The sequence below is a fragment of the Micropterus dolomieu genome, linkage group LG03 (genome assembly GCF_021292245.1).
Source record: "Micropterus dolomieu isolate WLL.071019.BEF.003 ecotype Adirondacks linkage group LG03, ASM2129224v1, whole genome shotgun sequence".
Taxonomy (NCBI): domain Eukaryota; kingdom Metazoa; phylum Chordata; class Actinopteri; order Centrarchiformes; family Centrarchidae; genus Micropterus; species Micropterus dolomieu.
Genome location: NC_060152.1, coordinates 11,591,996 through 11,614,974, shown reverse-complemented (window position 1 = coordinate 11,614,974; position 22,979 = coordinate 11,591,996). Strand labels below are relative to the sequence as shown.

The 22,979-nt window shown below is 39.6% G+C and overlaps 1 protein-coding gene and 1 long non-coding RNA gene across 2 annotated transcripts; one reads left to right on the top strand and one right to left on the bottom strand.

Moving 5' to 3' along the window:
• Positions 1–682: 682 nt before the first annotated feature.
• On the bottom strand, positions 683–22,666 carry LOC123969070. Its single transcript, XR_006824619.1, has 3 exons — positions 22,627–22,666; positions 872–947; positions 683–738 (listed from the first exon to the last, which is right to left on the bottom strand). It is a non-coding gene; the product is annotated as an uncharacterized LOC123969070 (long non-coding RNA).
• LOC123969068 (trypsinogen-like protein 3) lies at positions 2,721–8,992 on the top strand. The gene is made up of 5 exons (XM_046046181.1): positions 2,721–2,843; positions 2,928–3,072; positions 3,615–3,865; positions 8,217–8,353; positions 8,570–8,992. Exons 1-5 carry the CDS (start codon positions 2,804–2,806, stop codon positions 8,750–8,752), a joined length of 756 nt encoding a protein of 251 aa, XP_045902137.1. The 5' UTR covers positions 2,721–2,803; the 3' UTR covers positions 8,753–8,992.
• Positions 22,667–22,979: the final 313 nt, after the last annotated feature.

Here is a 22,979-nt window from a genome sequence, read left to right as displayed (position 1 = left end):
TGTTGTGATTTTTAATTAATGCATACATCTACAACATGTGGCCCTCTTCTGAAGCTACAACCAACATAAACAAAAGACATAAATTTGCTTTCATGTATAATGTTGTTTAGTTGTTACAAAAGATGAATACTGTACCACGCAGAGACAGGACAAACTACTCATTGTGTGTATTTTAAGGACGTTGGTATTCTAATACGGTACTTGTGAAAAATCACTAATACTGTTACTATACACACAAATAATTTAGATGTAGTGCCATGTGGAGATCCTTGTGTTGGCAGCCCTGTTTTTGTAATCAGGTCTGTTCAGACTGGACCAATTTGAGAACAACTGCATTCTGTACTTGGTATTAAGAATTTGTCTCAAATGTTTTCTGTCAACTGACAGCTGTGATCAGATTTGGCTTTAACACTAATATGATTGAATCTGTGGGCATCTGCCACTGATGCAAAACAGAAGAAAAAAACAAAACAAATCCTCTACATCACAGAAAGAGGACTGCTCTGGCAATCAGAGATTATTGTTTCACTGACTTTATATTTACAAATGTGGTCTGATCAATTAGATTCCAATTTCAGATTGGATTTGGGTGCACTTACATATTTATTAAGTGATGTCCGGCTATCCAATTTTAATTCTTTTAGAGCTGTCTCACCTACATGAAAGGGATGGCACTTACATTGAGTGGGGCTGGGAGGAGCCATGTGTTCTATAGATGGGTTCTGCTGCACCCGGTCCCTGTGAGGAGGTATAAATGTATGTATGAGTGAGTTGATATTGCCAGTTACATTAATCAACATTATACTGCTTAAATCGAAAAACCAAAAAAAAAAAATTATAGAATAGAATAGTATAGAATAATGTGACTTACAAATAATGTTCACTCAGTTTTGTAGCAATCGATGATAAAGAAGTTGAAAGTGTGTCATCACGCCAAGTGTCTCTTCCTGTATGCAATACAATCAATTATGTTATATAATTAAATCTTATGATTCTTAAGTGGTGTATTTCCATTTCAGTGAAAAGAATCCAAAACAATTTCAATTTCAAAGAGCAAAAATCCAAACTTCAGTGCAGAGAACAGCAGATCTACTGCTCCCCATCTTCTTCACCGTCTTTTTTTAAGTCTTTGAACAGATAAGTACTTTATGAATAACGCAGTGATCACTCAGTGTCAACATGCTTACAGACCGGGTTATTCCACTAGCACTGTTCTTGTTCATATGACAGATAACCTGTTCAAAGAAATTGATGACAGCAAATTAGTAGGAGTCTAGTGATCAGTCATAATTTGCTGTTTGCCAAACTTAAATGCTATGGTTTTACACCCTCTCTGATAACAACGTATCTATCTGGCAGAACAAGTAAACTATTTTTTTTTTTTTTTACCAATGATTTGCCATTTTACAAAGAAAGCTTCTGTTGTTGACATGCAAATAACTTGATAGTATATTACTTACTCCACACATCATTGTCATGACTTAAATTACGAGTTGAATTACATGCAGCGTGTGACTGTCAATGAAAACAATATGTTTTAAACATATCTATGTTTAAATAAATGGTTATTGGAAACTGGAAATGATCTAACACTTTGCAGCTCTGCTTTCTGTACAAGGCTTCAAGCTGCATCAAGTTGATCAGATCATATTATAAGGAGTTTGATCAACATACATCTTGGTCACTGCATATGACATTGCTATAAGCAGGAACTGTTCTCCTTTTGTCAATCCAGTTACAAGTGTAATTAAATCATTAGTGTTGTGTCATTTTCAGTATTGTTCAGTGGTCTGCTGCTAATAAAAAGTATCTCAATAAACTTTAATTAGCTCAAACTAAGGCTGCTAGACTTCTCTGTTGTTCAAAGCATAGTGTGAAAGGCATAAAAGAAATGCCAAATTACATATCTAGTCTGCTTGTTTTCATTTGGGGTCAAATTGGATTGATTTGGGGTCAATCTGGAGTCGTTTAGGTATAAATTTAGTCAATAGCGTCCACAAAACATATGATCATGTAAGAATTCGACCAGTTAACCAGTTGTTCCTGTTACATGATTGTGTTGAGTAACACAATTTGGACTTCAATCAATGAAATCACAAAAACTGAACTCATGAAATGTTTACCAGTTTTGCAAGGGTACCACCACCTGAATTTAAAAATGATTTTTAAAAGTCATAATATTTTTGGTAATCTAGTTTCCTAGAAGGGCAGTCGGACTTGTGCAATCTGTAATATTTTAAGACAAGCCTTTTAAAATTGCATCATGGTGAAATATTAACTTTACAAACAGCCTAACGCCAGGCATAATAGCTCGATTCTTATCTCCTTTATTATTACTTGTAGAGCTGCAAACGCTTCGTGACACGATTGATCATTTTAGAGAGCACTTAGCACAGACAAACCATAAAAAATGGTTTTAATATAGCCCACTAAGCCCACACACAGCAGGTTTTTGCTAGTTTTCAATCTATGACAAAGACACTTCACCACAGCACAAAAAATTTATCTGTGATCCAAATATGTCTGAACAATATCTTTCATATACCATCAATTAGGATCTTCTTACAGGTTATTGTAAACAAGGTATAACTGAAGGTATTGCTGAGCAGAAATGTTAAAAACTGATAAGGTTATTACAAAGGTTACGACTGAACTGGAAATGATACTCGATAGTAATAAAGGTGCCTGTTCCTCCCACTGTCTTCTAAAAGCTTGCAGATATAAAGAAGCCAGGATAATCCAATCAGCCATCACATACTCCCAGTGCTACAGAATAACACTACAAAAACAGTTTAGATACAGCATGAATCTTTTCCTTCTGGTGGTTGCTTTTGGGCTTGCAGGTAGATATTTACCATGTTGTGTCTAAAATAAAATAAATTAATATCAGAATAGACAATTAGTTAAAGACTTTGCTCTCGTTGTAGGAGCGTCTCCGCTGGAGGACTCCAAGGTGTGCCAGCCTCACTCCAGACCCTGGCAGGTCTATCTTCATGGTGGAGAAGGAATGTCCTGTAGTGGAGCTCTCATCAACGAGTGGTGGATAGTAACCTCCTTGAACTGCGCACCCACGTAGGTACAGGTGACTGCTAAAGGCAAAATTTTTGTGTGTCTTGTTCCAGTGTGTTGAGATGTTTTTATGACTCAGACTTTTTTCCCTGGCTATGGTGCTTGATGTTCTACTTTGTTAGAAAGAACCATGTATTACTCAAACCTAGGTTTATTTATTTTTAATTTTTTACCTTAAATTCAATTACTGCAGCCATTTCAGCAAGATCTTCAAGCTTAAGTTTTTTGCCCCAACTGTTTTTCTGAAGAAATTAAAAGCAGAACATCTAATACATCTTAGTAAATTATGGCAAGAGACATCATAATACCTGTCAGATGATTCAATCATCCAGGCATGAAGAGATGTGTCTTAGTACTTCTAGGGTATTCAGTGTTTTAAAATCTAACTATTGCTAGCAGAACCACTTCAAACTAAACCCCATTCATTAAACCACTGTTCATGCCTGTTTAAGGCTCACTGTTCCTCTGTCCTCTGTTTCTGCCTGAGGCCTGAAAAGTCTGCCTGGGCTCAATAAATTACAGTCCCTTTTTCCCTGTCCATCCAGATCCTACAGCACCATTGCTTCTCTTGGTGAACATGACATGAAGGTGGAGGAGGGCACTGAGCAGCACATTTATGTTGCTGATGTAATCATTCACGATCCCTACCGCACATCTCTGCACAGCCTCACGATGGTCCGCCTGGCCGAACCTGCCCGCTTCACCCAGGACATTCAGCCCATCCCTCTGCCCAGTCGCTGCCCACAGCCTGGAGAGACTTGCTATGTTAGCGGCTGGGGATCCATCCCAAATAAATGTAAGTAGTACAGAGAACTGCATACAGCGTTGGAGGCAGGTTCATTCCTATGAAGGCTGGTCAGTGGTGCATGAAGCCCAAAAAAATTTGACTTCCGGAATTAAATTGACCCGGTGCTTCTTTATTGTGTGTTCCCCACCTTTTTATAAAGGGTACAGTCTATGGTTCCACAGGAGAAAGTATACTGGTGTTTCCTTTAACCCCGCCCCCCTTTGCCATGAGTAAGCTCACCAGAGACTTCTGCCTGCGAAGCCAGCAAACATCTGGCTTTTCTCTCTGCTAACTTGAATGGGGATAAAATGATTTAATCATGTGGCGCTTCTAGACTTTCCAAATGTTATCAGACCAAATGGATCAAATTCTGATGGAAAACATTAGTCATCTTGTGATGGTTGTGATGCTCAAGTGTTTTACTGACACTTCTTAGAATGTAGGTTTATGGAAAATGTATTTTGGGGCCAGTGTGGTGGACCTGTAAGTTGTAATTCCACAATTTGGCCACTATGTTAAGGTTGGCTTGAAGGGTCTGGGCTGAAGCCTCGAGTTTGACATTTGGCTGTCACCATCATGGTTTTCTGGAGCCAGAAGTGGCCATATTTGAGCGAGAGGGTGGAACTGGGGAGAGCTACAAATTGCTATGCCTCTATCATGATTGACAAGTTGCCACAGTAGTGACTTGTCAATCACAAGGGAGCCCTGTCCTAAAGCATCCACTGCTTTATCGTCCAATTTAATTTACATGGGACCATAATTTACTAAATGAACATCATGCTGTCCTACTAAAGAAGACTTGAAACCATAGAATGTGCATCACTCATGTGTTTCTAAAGAGCCATTGTGAAGCTCAATGTGGGCACCTACAGGCGGCTCTGGCCATCGCTATCTTTGCATTGCCTGACTCTGGCTAATCCAAAAATAGAGAGGTGGAGCAGAGGCAGGCCAACTGAAGCTTGGTTTTTGAACAACCTAGTGGCCACATGAGAGGACACCCACCTGTCACTCAAAGTGGCCACGCCCTTAATTAGGCTAACATTAAGCCTTAATATAATTTAAACAGATGAGTTATATAATTATAAAAATTCACCCCACATACAGTTATCATGAAGGGGGAAATTAGTTAGAGACCAAAACCGTTTTTTGTACCGGGCTGTAAACATGATTATTTCTGCTGTAAAGTTGGACATTTTAACATCGGAGTTTATGGGGATTGACTTGCTTTTGAAGCCAGTCCCGAGTGGCCATTTCATAAACTACAATTTTTAGCACTTCGCGTTGGCTTCATTTTTCAACCCCAGATGCTGTTGCTTGCTTGAAACAAGCGTTTGAGACCATAAAATCATTAGGAAAATGTTTACTGAGGTAATAAATCAGAAGAGAAGTAGGGTCATTTTCTCATAGACTTCTATACAATCTGACTTATTTTTGCAACCAGTGGCGTTGCCCCCTGCTGGACATTAGAAAGAATGTAGGTTTAAAGCACTTCTGCATTGGCTTCACTTTTCAGACCCGGAGGCTACATCCAGTGCTATTATACAGTCAATGTCACCGCCTTAGAATTAAGTATAACTGCAGCAAAGCCATTGTTCCTTTATCCACTCCACAAGCATTCCCCTGATTTTTAAAAAAGGCTGAGAACATCAAAAATACATTCCATTCATCTAAAAACCTAAAACATATGGACAGAAGCCCCTAACTATTATACCATTAGAGGTTACTGGGGAAATTGTAACTTTACCAGTATTTGGGTCAACTAACCTTTAAATTGCCCACGAGGATACAGTGTATTTGAGGGCAAAAAAGTTAATTTGTGCAACACATGACATCCCACAATACAATAATACCCCAAATAATTAATATACATCACATCATGTAGCCTACATACACATACATCATGTGCATCCTTATTCACATTAGGGGTGCAACAACTAATTGACGTAGTCGACAAAAATCGATTATTAAATTCGTTGCCAAATCGATTCCTTCATGAGGTCATCTGGCCGTAGCGACACCGTCAGCTTAACAGAGTAATGTGATGTGAACAGTAACGTTAAAGTTACTAAACAACATCAGAGCTGCAGTAACACCTTCACAACCTAAAACCTCCAGAGTGTGGCAGCATTTCAATCTTCACTCAGCCAGAAAGGTCGCGAACTGCAGCAAAGCTGAGCTCTCATGGAAACACTGGAGCATCTGAAGAGGAGGCGCGTAATGTCGTGTCTCTGTGGATGATTATGCTAGTTCGCAAGCTAGCTTCACGTTAAAAGCGTGTTACTTCATGTTACGAGCTGAAACGTTTTCTATACAGTATACAGTAGCACATAATTATGATACACAACAACATCATCATTCACACAACACAAGATAACTAGACAAGAGTTTACAGCCATGCAAGCGGCTCTGTGAGACTGTACTTTGGTACAGCAGTGCTTTAAGCTTAATGCTAATTGTAGCACGCTAACGTGCTTACAACGACAATGCAAAGCTTACTATTAATAATGATTACTGTTATTATTATTATTATTATTATTGCACATCATCCTGTGGGGTTTCAGAGATTTATGCAAAACCAAATTATCATGACGCAAGTACCCGCGCTGCTGTAGACTGTATTCAGAAAGTAAACGTTTAATTTTGTTAAAATCACAAAGATTTCAATTTATGAAGACCCATCCATTTTAAATGGAGCTCTATCGCACCACTAGTGAGGTTAAGTGTGTATGAGGATCTATTGACAGAAATGCAATATAATTGGCAACCAATAACTATGTTTTCAGTGGTGTATAAAGACCCATTTTTTTTATTACCTTAGAATGAGCCATTTCAATCTACATACACCATGTGTCCTCCTATATGGCCGTCGCCATGTTGTGCCTGCCATGTTTCTACAGTAGTCCAAACAGACAAAAGGCGCTACAGAGCTTGTTACGTCACTACGTTGAATACATACGAAGAAGAAGAAGAAGAATTAATGCTAGTAGTAGTAGTAGTAGTCGTTTGGTTTATTAGAAGTAAGAAAAGAAGAGAAATTTGGACAAATGGAGGCCTACACATATTATTTGTCACAAGAGCAGACAGAGCATGTCGGCCACCATATCTTCTCCTGCTTGCTTGGAATGGGACGGGGCAAGCGGTGACTGGTGCTTTCATGTGGTGTCAGAATAATCAGAATATTTTTTTCCTCCTTAAATCTTTGTTGCAAAAAGAGAAATGAATTGTACATGGGACATAAAGAAGTATACAGAACTTTGATTTCGTGCAAAATCACATATTTTGCAAACATGTAATTTGTAATATGGTTATGGAAATATGGGGTGGTGGTGGTGCATAGATAAGATGCTTGCCTTTGGTGTAGGAGACCTGGTTTCAATTCCCACTGTGAGACATCCACCAGAGGCGTGCGACCTCTGAGATGTATAGCAATTGTACGTCGCTTTGGATAAAAGCGTCAGCTAAATGAATAAATGTAAAGGTTATAACGGTTAGTTTGCTGTCTATGTAGAGTGAACTAGATGTCTGCGTGTTGTTTATATGCTCTGATAATGCGTCCATGTTGATTCCGACTTAAGAGCAAATGAACACACACTGAAGTCCGAAGAACAACTTCGGAAATGGGACCATCCGAGGAGCAATTGAATACACTTATGAACCGCTAGTTGCAATTCACAACACTCACCACTAGATGCCACAAAAACATACCTACTGAACCTTTAAATAGGATTTAAAAATTTGAAGACTCAAATTAGTTCTTATATAGCGTTCTTTTAAACAAATGCACATGGAGTGGTGCAAGGGAACATGTAGCACTCACCTTTCAGCAGGAAACATGCATCAGACATTTAGGCAGAAAGAAATACAACATTATTACTTTTTTTTATTTTGACCATGACTTAGGGGAATGTTTGATTTTGATCAGCACGTACTTGCATAAAAGCTAATAAATATTCTGGTCATTGCAGCTCTAACAAGGCATGAACATTCTGTTTTAATAACAGCTAAAAATGGCTTTCTTTAATCAGAGCAGTTTCTAATTGCCTGTCAAAATGCCCAGTCAGTGATCAAGACTAATTAAAAGAGTTAGACCTTGAAAATAGTACTTATTCAAGGTTTAGACGTTATGCTCCAGTGAAAGAAGTGGTAATGCATAAAAATGGGAAGTAATCCATAGACCTACTGAGGGGAAGGAAGGATGCTTTTGTCAAAGAATGAGTGGCATATTGATGAGTATGGTACAGAATATGTCACAATGACTAAATTGTACTTATGTTACAGATTCCGATGAGATCTCAATGATTTTAAGTACTTGGTTTAAATGAATCAGAATAATAACCCACCTTCTTCTTCTTCAAAACAGATAAGCCTTCTCAACACCTGAAGTGTTTAACTGTGCCTGTTGTGGATGACCAGACTTGTATGAACACATTCCCAGAGGTTTTGCACTGGAACACGAACATGGTCTGCGCTGGTCAAGCAAACACAGATAACTGCATGGTGAGCGTCTAAAGAAATCAGTGTGCTGTATTTCTTGCCTCTACCTCTGTTGTGTCATTTAATCTAACCTGTCATCTGTGACGCTTTCCTCATCCTTCCTCTCTGCCTCCCACTGTACTGTATAATAGCATTTTCTTTTAATGTTAACCCACTTATGAGCATACATTTCCCATAAACAACCACAACAGAGTCTGCTATTCTCTCCCATCTGTCCAGTACGATGGTGGCAGTGTGATGGTGTGCGATGGCCAGCTGCAGGGTCTGCAGTGGTTCAATAATGGCTGCATGAACCCAGCTGAACCCACCGTCTACACCAAGCTCTGCAAGTACAATGACTGGATCAACTATGTGATGGACCAATACACGCCAACTGAAACTACTCCGGGGAAGATGACATGAGGCTGCAAAGAGACATTTGCTCACAGATTAAATGTAAACACTATTATAAACGTTGCTCCTGACCACTTTACTGGGAAGGTTGAGTGATATAGAAAATTATGCTCAAAGCCAGCACTATTGCATTTAATGAAAATGATACTCTAGGTAATATTAACTGACTTATGAACATTATGCAGCAGTCTCAAATGCAAATACTCTGCTAAAAAAAGAAGCAGTGAAGAAAAGACATCTGTATGCAAACTCAAAAATATAAACAACATCAAAAAATGTCATGTTTTATTCATGTGTTTTAGCACACCTTTACTCTGTGATTCCTCATTTTTCCTTATTTATCCCGGCAAACTGTTTCTACAGCTGGCTAATAGCTGCTACTAATTAGCTCAGATTGTTTTCACAGTAGATCATAATTTCACACATGTCGCTGTTTTGACAGTGACGGTTTATTATTGGTTTTGTTGCACATGTTGATCACTAAAACCACAAAATCTTGCTCAAAAGAGAGTGAATATCAGAAACATTAGTCCAAATAAAATATAATGTTGCTCCATTTACTGTGTAAATAGGGAACTGTTTCTGACTCTAACAAGTCGGTCATATCAGTTTGACATGTTAATAATACTGCCTGCCTGTCAAATAATACAGCATTTGAAAAAAAAAATTATGTAACTTGGTCAAGATAGATAAAATTGGCAGTGACCATTATGTTTTACAAGGGTAGTTGCCATTATACAGATAGTAAAAATGTTATTTTGGAATGAAAATACTATTCACATATTTTGTAAAAATTTGTAATAGTGAAATGAACTTAAGACATATAGACTGACCCTAGTGATGAGGTGTGCCTGGGAATGTTCCATCTTGCAAATGCTCCTACATGACAAAGGGTAGGGAGCATAACGTGAAGCACCACTAGATGGGGGTAAAGCCCAATAATAAAGACACCAATAATAAAGACACACATTGCGCTAAAGTCCCAGAGAGAGAAGGGGGGGATTAGTAACAGTGTGGACAGGTGACATGCATCTGACATTCTTTGTGTGAAGTCTGATCTGAGATCTGAGCACTGCCATGACACCAGTATGTTTGCAAAAATATGTTACAGCAATAAACACATGGATCTAACGTACAATTACAGAGACACACTAAGTACAAAGAAACTACAGAACAGACACTACATACACACACACACACACACACACACACACACACACACACACACACACACACACACACACACACACACACACACACACACACACACACACACACACACACACACGCTAAGTGACTGACAGCTGTGTCCATAATCACCCAGGCAGCTGAACATAGGGGCCACTCTGCCATCTGTTCTCTGCATTTCTCTCCTGTTCTTACCTCCTCTCCCCCTCTTTTCCCACCTCAGCAGGAGACAGAAAGCAAACCGAGGGGCTGACTTTGGTAACTGGGATGTCACTTCAGAAAGCAGTGTGGTATTAATTGGTGTGTGTTTGAGGGATGCTGTGGATAGCCATTGTTAAAAATTCTGGGGGATTTGACTGAAACTAATTTAATTCAGTAGCAACAGTGTCAGCAATTTCTAGGTTTTTTAATAGATACAATACATACTTCACTTATTACCTCAGGCAGGATACCAAATGAGCCTGAAATCCTGTGGGATACCGACCCCCCCACCACCAGCAATTACCATTTGGTCTCTGCAGATTGTTATGACTTGTAGTATGTGGTCAAACTCCCTCCAAAGAGGCTGTGGACCCTGCTTTGGAAGTCTAAAGCATCTCCCTAATAAATTCCACCTGAAACCTCCGGTAATTTAAATGGGTTATCTTGTGTGCTTCTGCAAACACCACAGCCCATTTCTTCTGTGTAATTTCTAGCTGGAATTCAACCTTTCGTTTCCACTGCAAATAAAGTTAGCCAAAACCATTAAATAAGGTTGATATAGTGATATAGAGTAGGAGATGTCTGAGATATAACATAACCATACTAGAGTCTACAGTCCTGCTAGTGGCCCTGTGAGTTTGTACACGGTGGTGTTTTGTGCTAAATGCTAACATGCTCACACTAAAAAAACGGGTGTCGTAAAAAAATCTGGGCCCTGTTCATAAGCATTCTCTATGGGCTACTTGCATCCATGATTATTTGTTCTAGTATCTTTGGGCCCTCCACACATGAGGATGTAGCACATTCACCATATATGGTGATCAAGTTAGCATGAAAAGATTTGCTAAGACATTTGATGGGAATGTTATTAGTTTTGCTGGTATTAATGGCCATAACCAAATTATTGGTTAAATTAAAATGTTAACCAAATGGTGGCACTAAAGAAAATTAAGGGATCGCCAATGAAATCAAAATTCATCTCGAGATATACACGATTGTCTGCACCAGATTTTGTCGCAATCCATGCAATAGTTGTTGGGACATTTCACTCAAAATCACAAATGACAACTTCTTGGTGCCACTACAGAAAAAGTCAGCTGATCAGCGAAGTCTTTAGGATATTGTCTGGGGTCCATGAATGTCTGTGCCAAATATATTGTGGATATATTTCAGTCTAAACCAAACCAAACTGACTGAGTGACATTGCCATCCTTAGAGCCACACTGGCTAAAAACTAGGATTTATGTTATAAATACTTTACAAAGGTAGGTAAACAAATTAAAAGGGTTTATTAACTGACTTCAGGAGGAATTGTCATCCACTACATCAACATTTCTCTGCTTAATGGCCGAAAAGGAAGGCAAAAACAAGTATCTTACTTTATATACCAATAACAAAACAATGTTGGTGTCTTGACAAGTGTAGTTTTTCTAAAAGAGACAGAAAATTTCAAAATGACACCTTGTTTTTTTTGCCCTGTAGGGATCAGGTGCACCTTTCTAAGCTGCCACTCAGAATTTAATGGACCAACACGAACACAAGTTATAGACATAAGGTGACCTTGGTGGTCTGAGGGCTTTTTATGCCCTGGAATAAATTCTAGACACAAATCTGACTTTGACTAAGCTACTCTTTGTGTCTCCATTTTTGTTTCTTTCTCTTAGCTACAATATGCTTACATGTATTAATGGTTAACCATCACTTCTTTCCTTCCTATCTCACTCCCTGCTTCCAACATCCTGTAAATTATTTCCCAATTTCTAAATGTCCTCCCTTGTTCCTCCTTTCTCTTCTGGCTTTCATAACTCACGAATGCATAACACAGCCCACATTGAAAACAAATATCATCCACAATTGCCCAAACATCGTGGCATAAACTGATTAATGAGGGAATTAAAATGAATGATGATCCATAGGGGGAAATCTTTTTTCCTGGGGTGTGACAGTGCTTATCAGTGGTTGGTACAATATCTTTAGAGTAAACGCGAGGCATCTCCCTCCCTTCTTCCTCCTCCCTCCATCGCTCCGTTTCTCTGGCAAACTGTCGCCATCACTCATCGTCGGCGTACATTCCCAGCATTCCCCTGTGGCACCTGGCTCATGAGAGTGGAAAAGTGACGAACACACAACCATATGCACATTCACAAACAGGGTGAAGTGCACACTGCAAAAACACTCTCACACTCATCCCACATCGTACACTTTTTCTTCCAAACAACTGACAGCTCTTTTCACAAAGACGTAAATGAATATGGGAAGCTGACTTATATTAGCACCAGCCTGTGCACGTGTGTGTCTGTGTGGGTATATACTGTATGTGTATACTGTATGTGTGTGTGTTTCGGTTCACTCAGCTAATGGCTTGTTGGGAATAGCACAGACCAAGTCAATCATACTGGATCTCTCCCCATCTTCCCATTGAGACCTGTGGCTCATCAGGGGAGATAATTAGCCTGAAGAGCTTTAATGATAGTAGCCTAATAGCTACAAGAGCACACTGAGAGGCAGCAGTGTGTACACGTGTGTATTTGTGCATGTATATGTGGGATGCTGTGTGTGTAAAGGGGACGAAGGTGTCTCTGGCAGTGAGTGATTAAAATCCTGTTTCATTAATACGTGTGCTTATAAGAGTGAGTGTGTGTGTGTGTGTGTGTGTGTGGGGGGGGGGGGTGATAATATGGAAGATGGGGTAATAAAAAATACTGAATATTATGGCTATCAGTCTCCAACATCCCCCCCCCCCCCCCCCCCCCCCCCCCCACACACACACACACACACACACACACCCCATCTCTCACTCAGTTTTCTCCCACTCCCTCCGTCATAGTTAGCATTACAGAGCAGTGAGTTCGCTCACACTCGCTGCATAATCCAACACACACCCAACATCTGAGATTGTGTCTGTGTCTGTGTGTGTGCGTGTGGGTTTGAGAGACAGGAAGAGATAGAGGTGGTATTATGCATTCATATTGGAAATTGCTGTGAATTTAAATGAGCATGTGCACTTTGGTGGACACATGATGTTTAGTAAATGCAGTCACAAAGTACATTGCGGTGCCATGAGTGCATGCATACTGTATAGGGGGGTGGGCACAATAATGGGAACATTGTACACTACACACACAAGCTTCACTATCAATACATCAACACAACATTGACCATAGGGCTACACTGACTCTTCTAACCCAGTTTAAACATAAAAAAAGAACAATATGAATAATACTTATTGTATTGTGTCCAGTTGTACACATAATACTGTATCCACATACTGTTTTTTTGTGTGACACATATTTTTAGTGAATGTTTCCATGTTCACAGTTGACTTGAATAATTTCAATTTCAAAGCACAACAGAACACAAAACAGCAAATTCACAACATAACTCATAATTAACATTAATTATGCTAATTTTGAGAGTATTCAGAGTATAAAAGCCCACAACACAGACAAACATCATCCAAAATCAAACAACCATGCCCAGTGGGCCACTCTAGAAACTGCCTTTAAAATTTGACTTATAGAGAGTGAGAGTTATCATTTACATTGGTTTAGATTTCTTTCTACCTTCAAGTGCAAGTTTACTTTTGCAGTCCACACTTTGATTTTGTGATCCAAGTAGGAATGAAGGTTCTTCTGTGCCACACAAAGGCCTTTACAGAGAAGGGATAGAGAGAATACACACTCAAAATGTCTCCAACACACACTCACACGCAGCACAGACACACACGTGCATTTCAGTAATGGCTTTCTCAAAAAGGGGCCATAGCTACAAAGTGGTAAACCCCACAGGGAATCCATTTGCCTTCCATTGCAATCATCACACATTTCTCTAAAAACACCATAGACTGGCACCGTTGCCATGGATACACATCGCAGCATCGTTCCTTCTTTCTCTGTCGTTTTCCAGTTCCAATGTATCTGTCTTTCCCTGGAAGGCCTGTAATCCCTATACTCCTGCTACATTCCAGAACATGTTGTTTCCTGTATGTTTGAGAAAATGCAGTAAGAAAGCTTCACCTGCAGGCACACTTCACTTCAGGGAGACAGAAAAATAACACCCAATGATCCAACACAAATAGATACACAGTGCGTAATGCTGTTAACAGCTGCTCACTGCGGTGAATAGCCGATACGGAATGTACACTGTATGATTTCTCAATACACATTTACTCTGTAACACACATCCACAACCCCAAGCGGAGAGAGAGAGATGTCCCATCACTAACACCAGGTAAGCCTGACAGACTCCCCCGAGCTAAGTCGGGACTCATTGATAGGTCTGTCACACAGGGGAGAGAAGTCAACTCATATACCACCGCAGACCTAGAAATTCCCCGCCCTGCCTGCAGAAAAATGTCACCCACAGAATACTGAAAATGCCACAGACAGTGTTACTTTTCTGAGAGAACAAAAGGTATGCTGGGTGAACGGCTGGGCGATCATAGTTTATTTCATCCCAGTGGTCCTGTTGTAGCCCAGCTTTCCTGCTTCAAGCCTAAGATACAAGAAAAATAAATCTCTGTTCACTGAGCAATTGATTTCTACAAAAACCCAATAATATATCCACCTTTAAAATTATGAGACTTTTCAGGGTTTTAATGTCAGAATTGAATTTTTATTCCTAAGACTTATAATTGAATTGAAGAATAGACATGACTTGTCAGTCTAAGTAAAAGGAAGGGGAGTCTGGGGTATAAATAATTTACATTAACATGCAATTATAGAAGTTGAGCAGGAGTTGTAGGGTAGTAAACAGGGGTTGTATTTGATTTTGGATTGAAATTCTATATTTTGTCAAAGTTAAATAAGAGCTAGAGCTAGATATCCAGATATCCAGTCCTGTTCCTCATTATACAAAAAGCAAACTCAAAAGATGTATGATTAACAAACGTGGGCATCCTGAAGAGGATGAAGTGTATTGGCAAAAAATATACTGGGGAAAAATGCTTTTTTCAATGTTATTTTGAGTAGGAAGGGAAGAGAGCATATTAGGCATATGAACAACTAAAAGTTTTACTCTAGCAGATCATTGGGACTTCTCTGTTATACTTCTTAAACTTTCTTAAACTTATCTCAACATTTCCTCATCACCTAAAGCAGAATGACAGCCACATAATATTTAGTTGTATATATTCAGATTTACCCCTGGTACAATGACATTTTTATTGGATTTTTTGTCTGTGCTATATGATGACTGTTACACCTAACTGCAGACTTCTTCTTATTCTATTCGCTGTTGTTGCCACAAGAGTTAATGCTAGTAGCATCACAGTTGGACAAATGTTCCCTGATTTGACCCCCGACCTGGTTCTTACTGTAGCGTTACAACAAACCTTTGCAACATAAAACCTAACCCTGGCTCTGACCCTGTGTGGCAAAGGTTGATTGCGCATGTCTTGGTGGCAAGTTTCCAAACTATTCTGCACCACGAAGCACAAACACAGACGTAATACACACAGACACACACACACTGAGGGAAGGGAGGGATGGAGAACACATACAATTAGTGAGGAATGTCAGCCCCTTTTACACCATGCTGCCCCTTACCCTACAGCATGTGGCTCAGAAAAGAAGCATGCCCAGCTTTTATACAGTACAGGTGGTGACCAGCAATCTTTCTCGTACTTCTCTGAAAGTAGAAGTTTCGCACAGATGTACAGAGGTCAAAGTTCTGGCCAGTGAGCATAGGAAGGAAATATATATACTGTAAATTTAAATAGTGTGTATGGACATAGCAGGGTGGTAAGAGTTAGACATAGCCAGTTGGTGCAAGGTAGAGGGAGAAAAGAGTTTTGGAAGTAAATTATTTACACTAACAGTAGTTGAGAATCTGCATTACCTCTCTCTTACACACACACACACACACACACACACACACACACACACACACTCCTTCTATGTGTGTGTGTGTGTGTGTGTGTGTGTGTGTGTGGGAGTGTGAGTGAGGTTATGTAGAGCCATGTCCTCTGATCCAGCATCAAATAAAACGACAGGTCTGATAAGCTGATAAGAGTGCAGCTGAGAGAAATACCAGGGCTCCTTACTTACACACAAAAAAAGAGGCGATGCAGGAGATGTAAAAACCTTGACAAACTGGCACAGCAGCTGTCAGAGCCTAAACTCTGTGTCGTGTTTTCTATTACTGCACAGAGCAGATTCATATGAGCCCGCTGGCTCTGTAATAAGCGGGGCTCTCTCATCACTAGATAGCTGGTAGTTTTTATCCATTAAGGTAAAGGAAGCGGGGATAGCCGCAAGAGTCAATGAGCGGTATAAAATAGACGTTAAGGTCAAAAGGGGAGATTGAAAATGGAAAAGAGGGTGTAAATGAAGAGGAAAAGAAGGTTGTTCCAAACACTCTCGCCCTCGTTTAACAAAACAAGTGATACACACACAAGATCTCGTTTACTCCGACAGCAGGAGAGACGAGGGTGAATACGTGAGCAAAAGAAAAAAAGGACAGGATGGGATATAATGGTAAAGCTCCATTAGTAAGTCAGTGGTGCGTAGGATAATAATTATCAGGTGTACTCTTGGGATGCCCTAAGTCTCTCGCTGCTATTGCTATTACAACACACAAGGGAAAGAAACACTTTTCACAGTGTGTGTGGCAGAATGCATGTGTGATGGAAGAGACAGAGGAGAGTGAAGGAGCGATATAAGCTAGGATACTGTTGGATGTTGTAACTGCAACTACTTTGTTTTCCTGGCTCTGTGTGTGTGTGTTTGGCCTCAGGCAAGTGTGTATGTTTGTGCGTTTTAAGGTGTATTTTTTCCCCACTGAGAGTTGGACAACAAGGTCAAGTGCAAAGAATGTGCTACTCTTTCATTACGCTACGCAACTCAACATCCCTCTAGGTATGTATGCCATTTCACCATGGGCTCACACAAGTACATTCAAGACAGGAGCGCTGTGTGTGTAACTTTAGTTTCTGTGTGTTCTGAGTGTAAATCATCACCATAAACACAAGTGTGTGTGTGTGTGTGTTCTATCCTCCAGGCAGCTGCTGTGCTGTAATGTTAACCAATGGGAGGAGCCTGTTGCATATACAGAAGTTCTCCAAGGAACAGCACTCAACAGCTGCTCTTCAGCTCCTCCAGGCCATTCTCCCTCTTTCCTCTTCTTTCAGCATTGACATTTTTCTCTGATGTTCTCTCTCTTTCTCTCTCTCTCTCTCTCTCTCTACTGGGCCCCGGGGGACTTTCTAGTTGCCATTGGCAGTAAATCAGGCATTCCTGGTGTGTGATTACATACGAACACAATGCATCTATATATCATAATCCGGACTGCCGATGAAGAAGTCTTAGTGGCAGTTTAACAAGTACCTATGCCTGGTCCCATGAGCCTTTTTACTCCCACCCCCCTTTTAGGGTATAGATCCTCCTAAATTAAAACAAATGATTATTGATTATTCTTAATCAAACGGCCCCTGTGACGAATTAGGACATTTACAGCATCTATTAAACAACTGGATTTCCAGACTGCTTTAAAGGTAGGGAGACACCATATTTAAAATGTTTTTATTGAATACTCTGATTTACATTGTACCTGGATTATTTATATGTCAGGGTGTTCTTTTTAAAAATGGCCGCAATGACTGAAAATAGAGCATATTACATGTTTGTATTTGAGTAACTTTTCATGTTAAAAACAGTTCTGATAGCCACAAAACACATGTGGCAGCACCTGCAGGTGGAATGGTCAGTGTTAATAAGTTCATCCTGATTTAACAATATTTCAATTTGACATTAATTCTGTGTACAAAATGTACATAATATGAGTATTCAGTACTTCACAAGAAGAAAGCTCATTATTCAATATCTCTAAAACAGACATTAAATATTCCATTTTCTAGATGTGTTATTTACCAGTAGCTTTTTTGACTTTCTAAATAGCATAATCAGTTTTAATTTAAAGGCTTTGAAAATCTATTTTCTTATGAGAAACACAGTTTTACAATTTGTTTACTATTTACATGAGAGATTTCTGTGTTAGTGTTTTCTCTGGGCGGTACTCCCTCACTTAAAGTAGATTTGGCTCTTTGAGTGCTGAACTATTAATTTATTATAACGATATAAGGATAAGAATATATATATATATATAAGGATGTGTGTTCCCTAACTTTAAGTCATAAAGATTTTGTGATAGAAATATATGCGAGATTTGAGAAGAATATAATGTTTTCAGCAACTTAAATGCAATTCACTCTAAAAGGCATCACTTTTCATGGTTGTTTTTAATGTGATGTACTCTGAGAGACCCATCATAAAAGCAGAGTGAAAGTTTTTTTCCCCGAGCTAAGCTGCATTGTATTCTGGTATGTTGTCTGGAGAAACTGAAATATTATATTATATTCTGTGGTGGATTTCCTGACAGTGTTTACCAAAACCTGATCTACCTTCTTTTTTAGATCAGTATAGTTTTTGTTCTGTCACCCTTCACTGTAACTGCACAGAAGTGTGTTGAGATGATTTTGTCAACATTTGAAAATGAAATGCAAAAACCTCTATTCCCACTAAAATCGGGACTCATATAAGAAGATCTGTTGTTGTGTTGTGTTATGTTTTTTGCATATCATTCAGCCCTAGTCATGCTTAACATGAAAAATGTGACTTTTGACCCTTGCAAAGTGACTCACATGCCACATAATTCCATTAAAGGGCTATAATTAATTGCTGGAAACATGCTATTTTTTAAATAAAATTAGGCTACCTCTGAAGTAAATATTTTTGAAATTGGAACTACGTGGCCAGAGAAAACAGAGAAAAAAGGCTGTAGAAAACCTACAACAACCAGAAGACACTGGGCCCCCACTGCCTTTCAAAGCCACTTCCACTCCCAAACTTCCCTAACTCCTACAAATAGCTGGTCAGAACAACTAACGTTAGGCTAATCTCTGATTGCACCGCCAGGTAACAAATTGGGGCAGTTTATACGATAAGCCTCATAAAAAAAACCTCTATTATATTTTAATACTGGAACATTGACATGCTAGTAACAAAACACCATTGCTATTTCACCTTTTCTATGCTCAGAGGAGCCCCTCTGGCTTTGGCTGTTTTTTCTTTTTAGGATCCTGAAGTATGTCTTAAGAACCCCTCTGTCCATATGTGGTCCAAAGCTTTGGTGTAATGCACATGGACTCCACTTCTGTTTTCACTGGTACACATTTATCACAGTGGCACCACTAGTTGTCCCTTGCACTGGGCATTTCTGCGCTGCTATCTTAACTGACTCTCAGCTGTGGCGGCCTCTTCCTCCTCCATATGCCATAATTCCTCCACACTGTACTGTGGCTCATTTAAGTAGACTTTAACGTCTGATTCCAGCATTACACTATAAAAATATTTTTTTCCCATAACTACAGGAACATTGCCTTATGTTATGGCTTTCTAATGGTTGTTCTAGCCAGTGAGGAACCGCCCTCTCCTGATGCTACTGTCCATTAAGGCAGGCATACAAAAAAGTAGTTCGAATAACAGTACTAGAGCTGACAAAAGACTTTTGCCTAGAGCTCTGGGTGCAGGCACCATGGAGGGAAGTTAACCATTGTTCATTTGCATACCCACATTGTAATGACAAGTTTCCCTTTGACTTAGATGAACCCAGAGGGAGTGCACATTAAGCTCTCAAACTCCCATCACATTTTTGCTTTTACACATCAATGCTGCTTATTTATTGTTTTTTTTAAAAACATTCTTTAGCTTATAAACCCTGCTGAAAATTTGATCTCCCTCTGTTGTATTTGCCATCATTCTCTTAGACACAACACAAAGCAGCCTAACTAATTAAAATTAAAGCACACCAAGCTGTGCCTTAATAACCAAACATCCCACAGGTAGTCTGGCACTCCTGAGTGACACGTGCTCACACACTCTCTGAAGCTCGGGCGACAGGGGATAGGCCACCACTGTGCTTAATAGCACACTCACAGATTCAATCAATGAAGAAAATCTCCCATGCTGCGAGATAAATATCAGAAATACAGCAAATAAATGCAAGCTCACACAGGTAGATTTAACACACACACACACACACACACACACTACGCACTTACTGAGTACACAGGTACCATCTCTCTGTTTTGTCTCTCATAATCGCACCCAAACACATTCAGGCCACACAGGATATTAAACCTTAGGACTGAGGGAGATAAACACATTTATCACACTAACGCTCTTTCATTCTTTATCTCTGTCCATGCCTCTGCTATGCACCTTGACTCTTTAACTCCCTCCCTTCTTCCTCCTTTTCTTCCTCCCTCCCTTTATCTCCCGTTTTATTTCTTTAGAGTGCATCTTTGTTTAAAGCCCAGAGCCAATGCAGATTTATGACACCTTAACAAGGCATCTTCTGTTTCGTCCTTCGTCACCAATCACTACTTTCATTTCCTCTCATCCTGACAGTAACCCCTCCTATACTACATAAATCTCTGCCTTCACATTGGTCTCCTCCCTATCCCCCCTTTAAATCAATTTTCATTTCACTCCATCTAGCTTTTTCGCTTTCTCTTCTCTGCCTTTTTAAGTCTCTTTATCAATTATCTTCTTCCTTCCCTTCCTCCCTCAATATAACCAGTCCTCTATTAGCCGCTGCATCCATGCTGATCTTCTTGCCTCATTGCTCTTGGGTTCGTGTGTACAAACGGCATGTGTGTGCTGATTATGTAGGATGATGGAGCACATGTTGTCAGTGAGGAGTCACCAGAGCCTTGTTCAACCTGAGTCCACCTCAACAGCACAGCATAAAGAGTAGTGTGTCTATTTCTTTGTGTGCGTGTGTGTATGTGTGTGAGTGTGCTGAGATGAATCCGAGCCAAGTGCTACTGAGTAGCCATCAGATCCGGGTCGAACAGGCAGAAGGGACAGGCAGTGGCTGTCATCCCTCAATAGGCTGACACTAAATGGCAAAATCATTTTAAAGCTACTGTAACTAAACCTAGTGCAGGCAGCAGAAAAACTCACAGGGGGTAGGGGAAGGAGGAGGAAGGAAGAACACTGTGAGGAATGACAGTAATCCCTCTCATTGTTAGAAGGACTGAGAAGCTCTGATCCTTTCATTCTTTGTAAAACAAAAACTCAGAGGATCACATACACACCAAAAACAGCCAGATACTCAACACTCAACATACCCTTGATCCACACACTTCAAGCCTGGTTTTACTGCAGGCCTACTTATAACTACATTTCATCCATTTACTCATCACTATTACCAACATCACACAGAACATACCCTTAAAGTGAGACATCGTTACATTTAAAAGAGGAAATAGTACAACTGTCCACTTTCAAATGAAAAGCTGAATTCACAAAAACACCCTTTCTCAGTTCAGCACACTCTGGGGCTTTGTTGCTACAGCTTACCTGGCATGGCATGACCAGTAGCTTACGATGTTAGCAAACTATAGATGTATATAACATTAATGAGTAATATAAATGACTCAATGGCTGTAACGCAGAATGTGTTACAGTAATGTGATCACCTTTTTAGTAACAAGTAGTGTGCCAAGAGATTACAACTTGAAATGCAGTAATTACATAGCAGTTACTAATCCCAGTAATGCTCCATTGCTTTGATATTTTGCAGGGTTGGCTAGTTCACTGTCTTACTGGGAGTTTGATGGTGGCCTGATATTAGCTTGCTCTCTGGTCCTTCAGTGTCCGTTATCTTGGCACAGGTAGCCGAGGCTGGGGAGAGAACCTCGCTCTCAACCAAGAGTAGTAGCAACTCCTTTGTACTCAAAAGCTGTCTAGCTTGCTAAGGTTATCTGCTGGCCTATATTCAGAAACTAGCTAGCAGTTAATGGCTATTTTAAGTGTACAAGTGTTCACATTGACAATAAAGGCTAAATGCAGTGTTATTAGTACCCTGATGGTGTACCTTTTAATATACAGTCTATGTGGTGTACTCATGACAGTCAAAAGGTTGAGTGTGGAAAGCTGGAAACTTCTCACCCTTAGTGGTTGCCATCTTGGGTATGTAGCGAAAGGGGGGACCTCCAACCTATTTTCAAACTTTCAAAAATGGCAGCTTAGGAAGCTGCAGCGGTTGTGATTGAGTAGAGCAAAGTAAAGCTAAAGAATGCTTGTTTTTAGTCATTTTCAAGCATGCCACCAGATATTTTGCCAGGCAACAATTGTGGTCAAATGTTGAAATTACCCATTAAAAAGAAGAAGAAGAAGAAGAAGGTCAATTGTTGCGATCGCTGTTTTTGGTAATTCCTCACTACCCTGAATTCATGCACCACGCAAGTAAGTACACATAGTGTACTACATGAAAGTGTACAAAAGGAAGTATCCGAAATGACATCTAATGTCTCAATTTCAAATTTCAAATAAAAATAAACAGTAAACCAACTATAATTACTTTAGCTGTTAAGTAATTAGTAAAGTAATCCAGTTACCTTTTCAACGAGTGATATGTTCAAGTAACTTGCACAACAGGTCACAGATAAACATTAAAATTGTTTTATCACAAGAGTAAACACATCGTACCTGTTGTTTCTGCTTGTGGTGGGTCTTCAGGTGGTCTAGCTCCAGAAAATCTTTGGAAATGAATGTTCTCCTTGTGGCCACAGTGACTGCTGTTTAGACAAAATTATTTATAATCTCCAAATAAGCCTACTTTTAATACAAAATGTCCTTACATTTGATACTTTGACACTGATGCTTTTCCTACTTGGATCACTGGACTTTCAGAAGTGGCAAAACATAAATTGATCTAATTGATTGATTAGTTTTTTTCTTGGTGTTACAGTGCTAAGATGATAAGATGATGAATATTGTTCTCATATTAGTGCAAGAGACATTCTATATTTTGTATACAACAATTCTGTGTGTCCAAGATA

Excerpts from the sequence above, each read along its gene's own strand:
- LOC123969068 (XM_046046181.1), top strand. The coding sequence starts at position 2,804 with ATGAATCTTTTCCTTCTGGTGGTTGCTTTTGGGCTTGCAG. Across the intron at positions 2,844-2,927 it reads GGTTGCTTTTGGGCTTGCAG|GAGCGTCTCCGCTGGAGGAC; the intron begins GTAGATATTTAC and ends CTCTCGTTGTAG. Across the intron at positions 3,866-8,216 it reads GGGATCCATCCCAAATAAAT|ATAAGCCTTCTCAACACCTG; the intron begins GTAAGTAGTACA and ends TCTTCAAAACAG.